This window comes from Trichechus manatus, unplaced genomic scaffold, assembly GCF_000243295.1.
Source record: "Trichechus manatus latirostris isolate Lorelei unplaced genomic scaffold, TriManLat1.0 scaffold00039, whole genome shotgun sequence".
NCBI classification, from domain to species: domain Eukaryota; kingdom Metazoa; phylum Chordata; class Mammalia; order Sirenia; family Trichechidae; genus Trichechus; species Trichechus manatus.
The window spans coordinates 11,598,804-11,613,351 of NW_004443975.1; the positions used below are offsets into that span (position 1 = coordinate 11,598,804).

General features: G+C 37.9%; 1 protein-coding gene across 2 annotated transcripts in view; it reads left to right on the top strand.

The window, feature by feature from the left end:
- The first annotated feature begins 126 nt into the window (after positions 1-126).
- The window catches only part of WDR26 (WD repeat domain 26), a 41,054-nt gene continuing 26,632 nt past the window's right edge, over positions 127-14,548 (top strand). Inside the window, exons 1-6 of one of the 2 annotated variants that reach the window (XM_004375896.2) lie at positions 127-749; positions 2,525-2,624; positions 2,725-2,829; positions 8,046-8,182; positions 11,072-11,169; positions 12,225-12,381. In XM_004375896.2, coding sequence (XP_004375953.1) covers positions 328-749; positions 2,525-2,624; positions 2,725-2,829; positions 8,046-8,182; positions 11,072-11,169; positions 12,225-12,381 — 1,019 coding nt within the window. In that variant the 5' untranslated portion in view covers positions 127-327. The remainder of the gene's footprint in view (positions 750-2,524; positions 2,625-2,724; positions 2,830-8,045; positions 8,183-11,071; positions 11,170-12,224; positions 12,382-14,548) is intronic. The other variant, XM_004375897.1, reaches the window with a different exon arrangement.

The window sequence follows — 14,548 nt, forward strand, 5'->3', positions numbered from 1 at the left end:
CACCGGCTTCCCACCACGGCCTCTCTCGGCGAGGAAACTCTGGCCTCCGCTTCCTCCTCCTCCGACTCGGACACCGGCGGAGCCTCCCCGCCCCCGCGGAAGAAACCCCGAGCCTCGGCGGCGGAGGGAGCAGGAGAGCCCGGGGCTTCGGCAGGCAGAGCAGGCCTCTCCCCTCCGTCCTCGTCGTCCTCGTCCTCGTCGTCCTCGTCCTCCTCCTCCTCCTCCTCCGTGGTGGTAGTGGTGGGACTCCCCCCGGCTGCTGCCCCTTCCGCCGCCGCTGCCGTCCCCCACCGAAGTAGCGGCCACAGCCTGGTCACCGGCACTATCATGCAGGCCAACGGGGCAGGAGGAGGAGGAGGAGGTGGTGGCGGCGGCGGTGGAGGAGGAGGGGGCGGCGGGGGCCAGGGACAGACCCAGGAACTCGCCTGCCTGTCGGCCCAGAACGGGGAGTCGTCCCCCTCGTCGTCGTCGTCCGCGGGGGACATGGCCCACGCCAATGGGCTCCTGCCTTCCGCCCCCTCCGCCGCCAGCAACAATAGCAACAGCCTGAATGTCAATAACGGGGTCCCCGGCGGGGCGGCCGCCGCAGCCTCCGCCACCGTCGCAGCTGCCTCTGCCACCACCGCCGCCTCCTCTTCCTTGGCCACCCCAGAACTGGGCAGCATCCTCAAGAAGAAGAAGCGGCTCTCGCAGTCAGATGAGGATGTGATTAGGCTAATAGGACAGCACTTGAATGGCTTAGGGCTCAAGTAAGTATCCCTTACAGGCAGCGATGATGGACAGACCGAGGGACGGAGGCTGCAGGGTGGGGGGTGAGGCTGCAAAGAGCTCAGTCAAAGGGTGAATTACTGCTGGGCACACAGGGCCCAGGCCCAGCACCTAGGAAGACGCAGCTCAGTCAGACCGAGCAGGGAGGAGGAGCTGACCTGAAGCGGAATAAGGGGGAATCAATCAGTCTGACAAATCGTGAGACCAGACAGGCGGGGGGGGAGGGGGGGTTATAGAAACCCAAGGAATTTCCCCTCCCCACACACCTTCAGAGCCGAACTGTCTTGTCAATAAAGACAGATGCAGGAGAGTGCGTCTGTGCATGTGTTGGGGGAGGGGTGGATTAGAGCTGGTGGAAATAATGAACCTTGGAGGATTTGTTTTTCAAGTCTATCTTAGAGGCATCTTTGTGGGACACCTCCCCACCCCCTGCCATGACAGACATCCACCCAGGCAAACTACCAATCAGGAGAGACAATCACCCACAAGTGTTTATGGGAACTGAGGGGCTGGGATAATTTGGAAAGAGGCTGTTGAATAAATCTGATGGGAATAATGAAGTAAGATGCCGTGTTTATGTCATTTAAAGGCCCTTTTATGTGTAGAAGAGGCCTAGCACTAGTCTGAAATCCCGATTTCAGACCGAGAAGATGATTGTCTCTGAAGAGGGGGCATCTGATCTGGTGAATCATTCGTTTTCAAACACAGTTTAGGTGGCCTTGTACACTTGAAATACGGTGAAAGTAGACACAGGCCTTGGCCCAAAACCATCGTTTTGCACACTCACAAAGAAAAACTCGGGGTGGAAGGTTGGATTCCATGGAGGAGGTAGATGAGCTAGTACCAGAATGAGACTAAAAGGGGGAAAAAATGCAACAGTTTCCTAGCTTCAAAGCTCAGATTAAAATAAGCTGTTAGGCTAGCCAGTGTGTAGTGTTAGATTTATACGTTTGTTTTTGGGGAGAAGCAGCACTTTTAAAAACTGACATAACTATTTTGATTCTTAAGTAGATCCTGGCACTGTTTAGCTGAAAAATAGAGCTGAATTCAGAAAGCATTGAAACACACAAATACATAAGACTGATAAATGAAGGTTCTTAGATATCAAAATACCTGATGGAATAAACTGCATTTGATAAACCTTTCAAGCTCTTAAAAAAAGATACGTATTGTAGGAAGATTTTACTTTATTTCCTAAGGAAATGGATTAGTATGAAAACAGGTTTTGTAAATGCTAACAGAACGTATTAGTGAGACAAGAAGCAAGCTGACAGCAGCAGGAGGAAATAACTCGTGACTGTTTGGAACCTACACCATAGTAAATTTGCTATTTTTAGTATGGAGAGAAAGGGAATGGTTTTTGATGCTGGATTTATTTTAATTTTAAAGGTTGACCTGGTAGAATTTCTTCACAAACGTAAGGTCTGGATGTAAGGCTCTCGCTTAACACAGGTCATCTCTGTCACCTTGTATGGAGCTAATAATTTTTATCTTTTCAAAATGTAGTAGCATGGTTAGTGTGTAGATCCTGATTTTTCGATTTTAGAGCCAAGAAAGGTTTTTCACTTGACTAGTTATAAATGTAGGTGGCAATTTAAAAATCAAGTTTGTTAAAGCACATTGAAGCTATTTCTTTTTTCTGGATCACTAAGGTTAGCATAAAAACTTTTGCATCTGTTTTCATAGACATTAGTTTATTTGGAAGAGTACAACCTACAGTTGGTCAGGTCTTTTTTACACTGTATCTCTCCTGCAGCCAGACTGTTGATCTCCTCATGCAAGAGTCAGGATGTCGTTTAGAACATCCTTCTGCTACCAAATTCCGAAATCATGTCATGGAAGGAGACTGGGATAAGGTAAAGTAGGGCATATAGAGCTGTGTGACTGCTGCTAAAATTATATATTTGATGTGCATTTTGTGACATGTCTGTTTTTCTTTTATACCAATTTTTGCAGGCAGAAAATGACCTGAATGAACTAAAGCCTTTAGTGCATTCTCCTCATGCTATTGTGGTAAGAGGCGCACTTGAAATCTCTCAAACGTTGTTGGGAATAATTGTGGTAAATACACTTTTGTTCTTAGTTCACATTTATGCTTATTTTAGTAGGTTATTGATAATGCTAGGCCTCTGCCTCTCGTAAAAGATAAGGCCTAAAAATAGTCACATTTCCTGTAGTTGTATTTATAAACTAAAATAAGTGCTTATAATGTTTAAAGTTTGAGCTTTGTATTTTTAAAATGAGACTTAGTAAATGTGTCATTTGAACCTACTTTATAAGTTAAGCACTATGTAAATCTATTGAAAGATCTTGCAGCTTTCAGTGCTGTTAATAGTTTTATGTTTGTTAGAGTGAAGGATGTTCTATTTTTATATTGCTTAACATATTAAATGTGCTGGTGAAGAGAAAAATGTGTTTTGAGTGTGTGCATATCTGTACAGCCTTAAGTAGCTTATATGTTAATGATATATCCTTTTTTTTTTTCCAACCTTGGAGAGTTAAGAGTTCAAACCAACTCCATTGGTGTGCACACCATTTCCACTCTTGCATTCCAGTTGTGTGAATTGACAGTGTCAAAGTTTTTGTAACATGTATCATTCTGGTGGAGGTTTTGTATGCAAATTGGGCTTTGCTTACTGGCCTTATTTCCCCGACAAGATCAGTTTGGTAGCTTAACCTGTTAGCCTCTTTCATAAATCTTAATAAATCTTTTATCCTGATGTGCTTTAATTCTTTAGTAAATGTTGGTGAGGGAGACAAGGGGATAAGTTTTTTCTAAGTGCTTGTGATTGGAAACCATGAAGAATCAGCTGCTAGCTGCTGGCTGCTGGCTTTTTAACTTCTAGCTGATTCATTTGTTGTCAAAAGCAGTTTCCTGTCTGGTGGGGGAGGGAGAGAAGGCGAATAGGAAGTGAAGTAGGGAAAACAGCTGTTTGTTAAATATTAGTAAATGACTATTACATTTTGATTTTTTTAATTGGGTCAAACTTTAATCTCTTCTGTCTTTGTCTATAAACCTAACAGAGCCCTATGGGTTTTTCTTTCTTTCTTTTTGAAATCTTACTACAAAAGAGTTTTCAAGTTCTTACTGTAATTCTATTCAAGTGTGTGATTTCTTGGAGGATTGTTTTCCTTTTTAAGCTTCACCAAATTATATCTGTAATTTAGTATTAAAATCTTTAATAGAGTCACTTTTTTTTTCTTGTTTATAGTAATTTGAGACTTCTGTATTGGATTTAGATTATGACTATCTCATTAGAAACTTTCATTAGAAGCAACATGTAAGCTGAAGAAAGGTAGCTGTAGATAATAAGGAGGAATCCTTTCTTTTTACAGCTTGTTCAGTCTATAGAACATTCTAGGATCTAATAAAAGATGAAGATTAAATCTCTGGCTGAGCCTCACGCCATCAAACTGTTTAGGTATTTATACAAAGAAAGGGGTTCCAACTTTGTATCACCTTGAGCAGTGTTGAATCAATTGTTTTTAAAGATTCAGTTCAGCATTTTTTAAAGTTGCCCTTCACCTTTTGCGTTGTCTTTAGAGTTACTCCTCTTCCTTACCCTGTCCTCAGAAGATGATCTAATGTAAGATTAAATTTGTAATAATACCTTAGAATACAACTGTGTGTTTTTTTAAATATAATTATTTTACTTGTGTATCCAGACACATTTAAAGACTTAGTCTAGGCTAAAATTATATTTTATTTTTTAAACCTGAACATTTTTATTGACCCATTCCCCCACATTCTCTGCCCTCCTCCCTCCCCAGATTTGTAAATGGTCTCCTGTCAAATAATCCTGCAAATAGCAGAATTTGCTCTGGATTTTCTGGAAGCTGAGCTCATGAATCAACGTGTTTTTGGTTTAGGTTCAAATATGACTAGCCAGGCTTGGGAAATTTGGGTGGGTGCTTGAGACTGATAACTTAGAAGACGTGTGTGTGTGTGTGTGTGTGTGTTCGATTATTTTTTAATATAATAAATCTGCTTAACAAGTGTCCAAATATTAACTTGACCTATCAAAATGAACTAATGTATTTTAAACTCAAGTAGGGAGGAGTTTTGAGAGTCATGGTTTAAATATAATTCATTTCCCCTTTCCTCTGAGTCATAATTGATATAACTTTATTCTAGAGTTAGTCAGAACCACTACTAAGTTAGCTGAGAGGCTGCCCTTGATAGCCAGACTTCCTGTATATTATAACTTCTGAGTTTTTTTCATGTTGAGTTCAAGCTAATAAATAATATGGGAGGAAAGGATAAAGCAGTCTAAATACTGGGTGAGGTGGGAGGCAACAGTAGGATTTACAGTGTAAAGCTGTCTTTCAAGCATGCTAGTCACTTAGAAATTTCAAGTGTTTATTGGATATTAGAAGAGAGGAGAAAATATTGCTGGGCCCAAAGATGCTGGAAAAGCATCGGCAACCAGAAATAATCTCTTAGAGAGGTCTAATTAAGAGTTGGGGAAAGATAAGAGAGTTTATTTCTCAGCCTGTTTCTTTCTTCATTTAAGAAGATCACGATCTTTAAAAAAAAAAAAAAACCCTTAGTAGAGCCCTGTCCCCGTCTCGGCAAGCCTCAGTTTTGCCTGATACCTAAAACTTCTTCAGCAAATTAACATCATTTGTGAATTAAAAAGTCTTTACTTTTCTTGAAAATTTTGTTTAGATTTTTGTCCTTTAAATTTTAGGAGGTAAATAGAGTTTTATCCCCTATTCTTATTATGTGTGTCAAATACTTGAGTTGCTGAACTGATTTTTTGGAGAATAAAGATTTTCTTTCTCAGCCAAATCTAGCTGTGCTTGGCCAGCAGCATATTAGTTACTATGTGCAATACTAGGATTTGATACCTGTTTGAGGATATTCTTTGTCTTAATCTGGATAAAATGACTCAGAGAGAAATGATCCTACACTGCTTTTATAGCGTTCCCTGTATATACAGAAAAAACGTGTTTATATTGGCTTCTTTCAAAGTTTTTTTTTACTCTGCCTTCCTCTTCTGCCCCACCTCTGCCCCATAGAAATAGAGTAACATTTCTGTCAGGATCTTGGTGGGGAAATAAGAGTGAAATAGCACTTGGGGCACTGTCCCTACACACATTGGAGTGGGGGTATGTGTGTGCATAGGCCCTAATGATTGATACTAAAAAACAGTTAAGTAAAAGACTTGCCCTGAATTTAAAAAAAAAATCCCCAAAATTCCCATTTGATACGAAAATTTAGTGAAGAAGTTAAATACACATGCAGGCCATTTCCATGTGGCATTTAAATGAAAAATGTCTGCAACTAAATACGTTTCTCAAGCTTGAATCAAAAATATACTATATGAAAAGAAACATTTAATAACAGATAAATGGAGGTGTATGAGCCTTCATTTCACAAAGAATTAAAAAAAATTTTTCAGAAGTTAAAATGGTGAGAATATCCGGAATAACTTCCATATAAAATCTTTTGATTTTTGGATGTTTTTTGTTTTTACAGTTTTGTTTTTTGTCACCTGGTAGACTTGAAGGTATTTTTTATTTGACATGTAAACGTTAACTTCAGGCCATATGCATAGCCACGTATTTTTTAGGGAATCTTGGTAATTACTGCGAAACATTCATTAGTCAACCTAACTTTATGTGTAAAATTTGGTAAACGTAGTTTTTCTAGTTATGTAGGGGCTTGTTTCGTATTTCAAAAATTTTTCTATTATTTAGTTATAGATTTAAGAATAAATTAATACCAAGCATAAGCAATGTATTTTATAAAGGGTGTATTTAAATATATGTCTAACTTACATGAGAGGTTTTTTTTTTTTGGTTTTGTTTACTTTCTCTAGAAGCTATTTTTATAAGGCCATAGTTTATGTTTCTCTTCTAAATACTGCCTCTGTAGAAAATCTTGTAGAGCCGTTCATTATAATCTTAATTCCATAAATAAATGGTAAATCCTCAGCACGATTTTGTGACAGCAGTATTTTTTTTTTAATGTTTTTAATTAAAGAAAGAGCTGTCATTTGGGTTTTTATTTTAAGTGGATTTGAGGTCTGTAGCAGTATATTCCTTGAAGTTTCTAAATGTGACTAACATTTTCTACCTACTTTCAAAAAGTAGTTTAAAAACAAGCAAACAAAAAGCCACATACCACTTGGCTTGCTTAAGCTCCACAAATGGTAAATATGATGTAAGAGTCCCTTTAAGCAGTAGTCCTTAATTGTTTTAAGGTTTAAAAGAAATATCAGACTTAATATTCATAAGCTATTTCTCTAGCATAATTTTTCATAAACTTTTCTCTGGCAAAAGCTGCTGTGATTGTGATGATCACTTTCAAGTTAAAAGTCAAATAATAAACATTAAAAAATATTAAAATCAAACAGATTTCAGAAAAATAAACTAAACGTGAAATACTTCACTACTAGTAAGCAGGAAGTGGTTTATCCTCTTGAGGGGGAAAGTGCTAATGATAATTGTGCTTCGTAGTTAAATGCATGACCAGATTATTATAAATATACAAATATTGGATCCTTTTAAAGATCTTAGTTTAACCTTCTAATGTAGGCATCCCTTTATAGCATCTAGAGAGAGGTGGCCCATCAAGCTTATGCTTTCCACTTTTATATATTTTGTTATTGTGGTAAATATATGTGTAACAGATCTTTTGCCGTTTCAGTGATGCTTGTCCACTTTAGTCATAGAGAACTCAATATTTTGCAAATCAGCCAACTCTTCTTACTTTTGATAAGCCACAGTCTGACACTTTACAACTTCTACCCAGTCGTTCTAGTTCTGCTTTCTGCTGTATTTAGTCTCTTTTTTCACAGTGTGGCTTTTAAATAATTCTTCCATTAACTGGTTTTTCTCCAGGCTTTTCAAAAGCGCTTGTTGTGGAACACCCCCCTTCATGCCCGATTATAAAAGTCAGGCTTTTTTAAAAGCGAACTTAGAATACTTGAAGTTGTTCTAAAATTTCATGCAAGAAATGAAAATGTAGGTGAATGTTTTGATGTTAAATTTATTTTTTCCTGTGTTTATGCTTTGGTCACTAATGATGTTGTCTGATTTGAGATTATTCTTTAAAAGTAGAGTTTTACTATGATGTAGAGTTAAGCAAAGTGACATTTAATCTACTCTGACTCTATTAAACCAGAATATTTTGAGTCATCTTGAATCTTTATAAAAAGTTATTTTCAAAGGGCATAGTAGAATGGTTTCTACTGTTCTGTTTAGGCACAAACATTTTCTGAAACTTCCATCAACTTTTTTCCCCTGACTGCTGCTTTCTGTCATGTCAGAGGATGAAGTTTTTGCTGCTGCAGCAGAAGTACCTGGAATACCTGGAGGATGGCAAGGTCCTGGAGGCACTTCAAGTTCTACGCTGTGAATTGACGCCACTGAAATACAATACAGAGCGCATTCATGTTCTTAGTGGGTAAGGAAGCTTAGTTCTTAGACTTCAGGTTGGTGGGGGGCTTGTTAGTTTTACAGTGGTTACTTTTCTAAGGTTACATTTCTTTAGCATTTTTCTTAGATATAAGTACTTGAATATTGCTAAATACTTAGGTAATATTTGTCTGGGTAAATTCACTTAATGTGTGTAAAGACTAATTTTGTCATCCTAGGAAGCTTTCCATATTAGGATAGTGGGTGAAAGGGAGAAAAAAATGCATTGCCAGTGAAGTGGCTTTTCATAATCTTCTATAAAACTCTGTGGCAAGGGTCACAGTAAGCAATGAAGTTTCCAGGATTGGTACATATAAACATTTTTTAGTGAATACTTGTCATGTAGTAGGTACTTTGCTAAGCATTTCATACGCACAATCTCATTTTATCTTCCCATCCATCCTTCAAATGTTAAAGTTCCCCAGGGATTGGTCCTGGCCCCTCTTTTATCCTCTATTGCATACTCTTCCCAGATAAGCTCGTTCTATACCATGCCTTTTACATATTATCTGTATGCCAGCAGCTCCCAGATTTCCCATCTCACCTCCAGGTGTGTTATGTGTGACAGCCTACTTGACATTCTCTGTTTGGAAGTCCACTTGAACAAACTTAATTTGTTCAAAACAAAATTCTTGATTTCAGGTGTACTTCCACCCCCACAGACCTGCTCCTCCCCTGAGTTTCCTCATCTCAGAAATTGCACCACCTTCTACCCATTTACTCAGTCCAAAAACTTAAGGCTCGTCCTTGCTTTTCCTTTATCTTTTAACTTTGGCATGTATTAGCCTAACTCTGAAATATCCCAGATTTGTCCATTTCTGTCTGTCTCCACAATTTCCATTCTAGTTAAGCAGCAGACATCTCTCCTAGAATATTATAATAGCCTCCTAACTGGTCTCACTGCCTTCGCTCTTGCTCCAGTAACAATGCATGTTTCATATAGCAGCTAAAGAAATACGTAAGTAGAATCTTAAATAAATCATTTCACTCCATTCCACTGGCTTTCCAGCACATTTAAAATAAAATTCAGAATCTACCCAGACCCAGAAGGTCCCTGATCCTTTCCTGCCATCTTTTCCCTTATTTATTACTCCTTAGTGGTGCTGATGTTCTTTCTGTTTCTTAACTTGCGAAGCTTTAAGGCATTTGCACTACCTGCTTCCTCTATCTTAAAGCGCCTTCCCCAGTCTATAGAGCTGGCTACTAGGTGTTCAGGCCCCAGCCCAGGTGTCCTCTCCTCAGACCAGCCAATGTAAAATAGCTCCACCAGGCATTGTCTATCACATCACTCTTTTTTTCCTTCTTTGTAGCATTTATCACTATATGATATGATCGTAGCATCTAGAGCAATATCTGGCACATAATGAGTTTTTAAATACAAGATGATGGACAGAAGGCTGAGCTGTGAACAATTTTTCCAAATAATTATTGATAATAAAATTTACCCCCAAAAAGTTGTTTTGGAAACCAAATGTTCACAATATCCAACTTCTTATAGGGTGTTCTAATTACTCACACTATTTAAAGTAAGTTCTTCTCGTCAGCTAAGGCACTGTTTATGTACTAAATAGCAAGAGAGCAAGTACTTTTGCTCTTAGGTAAGAGGCTGTTAAAATCATGTAAACTCGTAAGTGAAATATGCTTTATGTCGTTTTCAAAGAAGAAAGGATGAGGTGACACGCATGTTAACTGAGGGCTTCCTTGTATTATCATTTACCAGGCTCTCCCTGTGTACCAGCTAATAGACCAAGTAGTTCACATGCTTCATTTTATTTAATCCTCGCTGTCCTGTTTAAAACCCTATTTACAAGTGAGAAAAACTGATTTGTCTGGCGAAAACCCATTGCCATTGTCAATTCTGACTCATAGCAACCCTATAGGACAGAGTAGAACTGCCCTGTAGGGTTTCCAAGGAGCAGCTGGTAGATTCGAACTGCCTGCCTTTTGGTTGGCAGCCGAGCTCTTTTAACCACTGTGCCACTAGGGCTTCTTGTTTGGCGAAGTACCAGACAAAATAGCAGAAGAGTTACATCTCCATGTTTGAATAGCAGCTTCTCTTTTACTTTTAAAGCTGGTTCTTCTGAGAAGAGCCAGAACCATGTCAAGGTCACAGTTCCAGCAGGGAGCCTTTATTTATTCTCTAGTCCATGAACTTTAGAGTTTATGCCTCCATCAGTACATAGAGTAGTAAAACAAGTCCCAAATTTTGTGCTCAGGGATCTCAGTACCTGTCATAGGATGACACAAGAATGATTATCCATTTATACCATTTCTTGAGTGATGTTTATGATAAACTCTTGGAGGTATGTTGTTTTTGTTTCATTAGCTTAGTGTAAGTATCTTTGAAGGTTTTCTGGGTTTTTTTTGTTTTGTCTTGTTTTACTATTGAGAAGCACTCTAGTTAGCCTAGTGACTAAGAGTCAGATATGGAACTGGAATTCCTAGGTTCATATCCCTACTTTGCCTCTTAACTATAGGGACGTTACCTAAGCTTTCTTTGCCTTGGTTTCTTCATTTATAAAAAATAGAATAATAATAGGACTTCCTTCATACAGGATTGTTAGGAAGATTAAATGAAGTAATATGTGTTGAGTGCTTAGAACAGAGTTTGGCACACATTAAGAGCTACAGTATATATAGTAATTTAGTAATATAGAGCATATGCCATTAATAGATAACATAGCAATAATATTGTGCATGTTAGCTATTATTGTTACATTACATTTTAGTAATTATATCCAGGTGCCAGGTTGTATTATTGAATTGGGTCCATTGTAGACATTTCTTCTTGATAAGAACTAGATACCAATATTTTTCAATTATGTTTATTCCAGAGAAAAGGCTTTGATATTTGTTGCTCTCTCTGATGTGTTTTTAGGTATCTGATGTGTAGCCATGCAGAAGACCTACGTGCAAAAGCAGAATGGGAGGGCAAAGGGACAGCTTCCCGATCCAAACTATTGGACAAACTTCAGAGTAAGAGTCTTAATTTTTTGTTTCTGTGCATTCTCTTAGATTAGAAGTAGATACTAGGAATCAGTAAGTGACAGTTGTGTCCAACCATACTCCAGTGAGTTTTATTATAGTAGGAAGAAGAAGGATCCGTTAAGAGGCCCTTTAAACCAAAGGTTTTCATAACTTTGCTAGGCAGTCTAACCTGAGGAGTGAGTGAGGGGCTCTGCTCCCATAGCAGTTCTCCTTTGATTTGTTTTAGGCAGTAGTGTTCCTCATAAGATTTTGTTTAGAGGGGAAGGTGCTGTGGTTAGAGGAAAAATATGTAAACCACTGCTTTAAGCCACAATTGTTTTCAATGTTTTGTTGATTTCAGTAATAAGTCATAGTTTTTTGTTTTTTTTTTTTTTTTTAGGTACATTGTTTTACTCTCCCCCCAAATAGATAACTTTCAAATTACAGTAAGGGTTTAATTTTTGCCACATCTTTATGTGAAGGACCTTCTTTCCATCTCTGGTCAGATCGTATTATTCTATAATTTTCATGTTGATGTGGGAATGAAGATCCGAAGAGTCAGAAAACCAGATGGTTTGGGAGGTATAAGGGATTGAAGGCTTGGAATAGATTAGTATTGATAACAAAACCCCAGTTACTCCCTGAATTTCCATAGTATCCTTTGTGTAAGGAGCAATTTGATGGAGCCTGGAACTGACCTGTTACAGTATTTTGGCTTGCTCTTTGTTAATGTGGAGATTTTTCTTTCACTTTTAGTAATGCTTAGAACCCCTCTAGTACACAGTCATCATTAGATTTTTTTCTTTTCCTTTTTTTTAGAAAATCCACACACAAAATAAAGCTCTCCCATACAAATATAACCCATTCTGGTGATTGCATAGCTCCAGCTGCTGACAAGAGACTCATAAAGATCATGTGTTATGTTTAAGAGACCAGTATGGTTGGGGAAGGAGCAATGTATTAAATAAAAACAGAAGATGAGCAAATGTATTAAATGAAAGTTTACACTGCTTTTTTTTTTTTTTAATTCATATTTTTCTTTTTTAAAATGTCTTCTATTAAAGCCTATTTACCGCCATCAGTGATGCTTCCCCCACGGCGTTTACAGACTCTCCTGCGGCAGGCTGTGGAACTACAGAGGGATCGGTGCCTCTATCACAATACCAAGCTTGATAATAGTCTAGATTCTGTGTCTCTGCTTATAGATCATGTTTGTAGTAGGTAAGAGGAAAACTTCTTATAATCTGAAATATGCACATTTCACAGTCTCGGTTATGAACTCTATTTAAATGTTTTCTTTTTTAGAGTTTTACCCTGTAGCTATAAGATAATTCGTATCTGATTTAGCATTTATTCATAAGTAAAAGTAGAACTACTAACATAGAAAATTAAAAGAAATATGTATATTTATATCTTAAGCCACACCTTGAGAATTGATGCTATAAAACTTATCTTTTCTTTTCTTGTCTCTGGGCTTGGTTAGTCGTTTTCTGTATTTAACAATGTTTTTAAAGACTTGTGGGAATGCCAGTAATCCACGGGTTCACTGTTCTCGAATGCCAGGGATCAGTTAGTGATTCTTTCTTTGGACATTGTGCCTATTTTAACTATGGCCCAAATTATTTTCTGCTTATAAAGATCATAGAAATACTTTTTCCATAATAAAAATTCAGTTTTTTGTTAGAAGATGGACTATAAACTAAAAAGTTAGAATAAGTTACTACTTTTCTGGTTTGGGTTTTGTCATTATACCTACCCACGTGCATAATTAAACTTGGAAGAATTCAGGCTTCTGTTTGGATATTAAGAGTATTTTGAGTACAGATGTCCCTGCTATTTTAATAATGATCTCCAAAATTAAAGCAAAGCTTTAATTTTTAAGGTACTGGAAAGCAAGTTGTGAAATCTTTCAAACTCCAGGAAGGAAATGATTTGAATCTGATGAACTACACACAAAGAGGAACAGCTGCAGTAGACGTGCTTAATTTCTTTTGCCAAAGATCATTGAAGAACTAATGAAAACGTGAATAGGAAGGACAAAAGTATATAAATGTGAGGACTTTGCATAAATGAGGAACTTCTGAGTACCCATAAAAATTAAGTAGATACGCACATCTGCAGTGTGATTTAAAATAATTTTTTTAGGGGTGCATTTGTGAATGCACACCATTTGTCAGTGTAGTTGAGTTCTCAACTCATCCTCCCCAATTGCAGAAAAATAATTATTATTATTTAGACTGTTAGCCTTAAATTATCTTTTTAAAGTATTGGATTGTTACTTAGTGAAAATCTTGAATGTTCTAAAAGAATGCGATTAGAGACCCTTTTCCGTTGTTGTCTGACCTCTTGATCTCTCGGTCTTTCTGCTCTTTAGCTCTGTTCCTTCACTTGCTTATGAGGATTTTTAAATCTTTTCATTTAAATTCAGTAGAGGTTGGAGGAAGTGATAGATTAAAAGGCTATATCATTTCCCATTTTATAGCCCCTTTAGGGTCACTATGAGTCATAATTGACTCGAGGACAACAGGTTTGGGGTTTTTTTTTTCTTTCTTTTTTTTTTTTTTAAAGAAATTTAGGAGCCCTCGTGGCACAGTGGTTAAAGTGCTCGACTGCTAACCAAAAGGTCGGTGGTTCGAACCCACCAGCCGCTTCGCAGGAGAAAGATGTGTCAGTCTGCTTCCATGAAGATTACAGCCTTAGAGCAGTTCCACTCTGTCTTATAGGGTGTCTGTGAGTTGAAACTGTCTCAGTGGCAGTGGGTTTGGTTTTTTGGGTTTTTTTAGAAATTTGAGAACAATGTTAAAATTAAGGCAGTCGTGAACTAAGATTTTGTTGTCCCTAAATTTATTGCTGGTGGAATACATTGAAGGTGATAACTAGACATTATGGTACAAGAGCTGTCAGTAGGTTAAGAACTTGCCTTCCTGTTTGGAAATCTGTGGGATTATAACCTATATTTTTACTATATGTTTTAACTTCTATACCAGTATCTGTGAAACTAAATGATGGAAAACACTTGGTCTAACTTTTTCCGGTTCTCAGATTGAGACCAGGCTCCTATAAGCCTGTGTGGGAGAGCACTGAAGTTTTACGTAGGGGTGAAGAGTTCTTTTTCTTCAGAAATAGCCATTGATTGGAGAGTCTTCTCTGTAATCTTAAAACAAAACTTTGACTCTGTGTTCTTCCTAGTTACCATTCTTTCCCCTCTACTTTAGAGCCAACTTCTTGATATAAATGCCTGCTGTACATTCATGATGTCTGTGTGCTTACTTCCCCTTCATTCTTCCAGTTTCTGTAATAATAGGGATTGTACAGGTAACACAACACCAGAATTGTTGCTGACGTTGGTGAGAAACATCCTCTTTGTTATCCAGCCTGTATCTTTGCC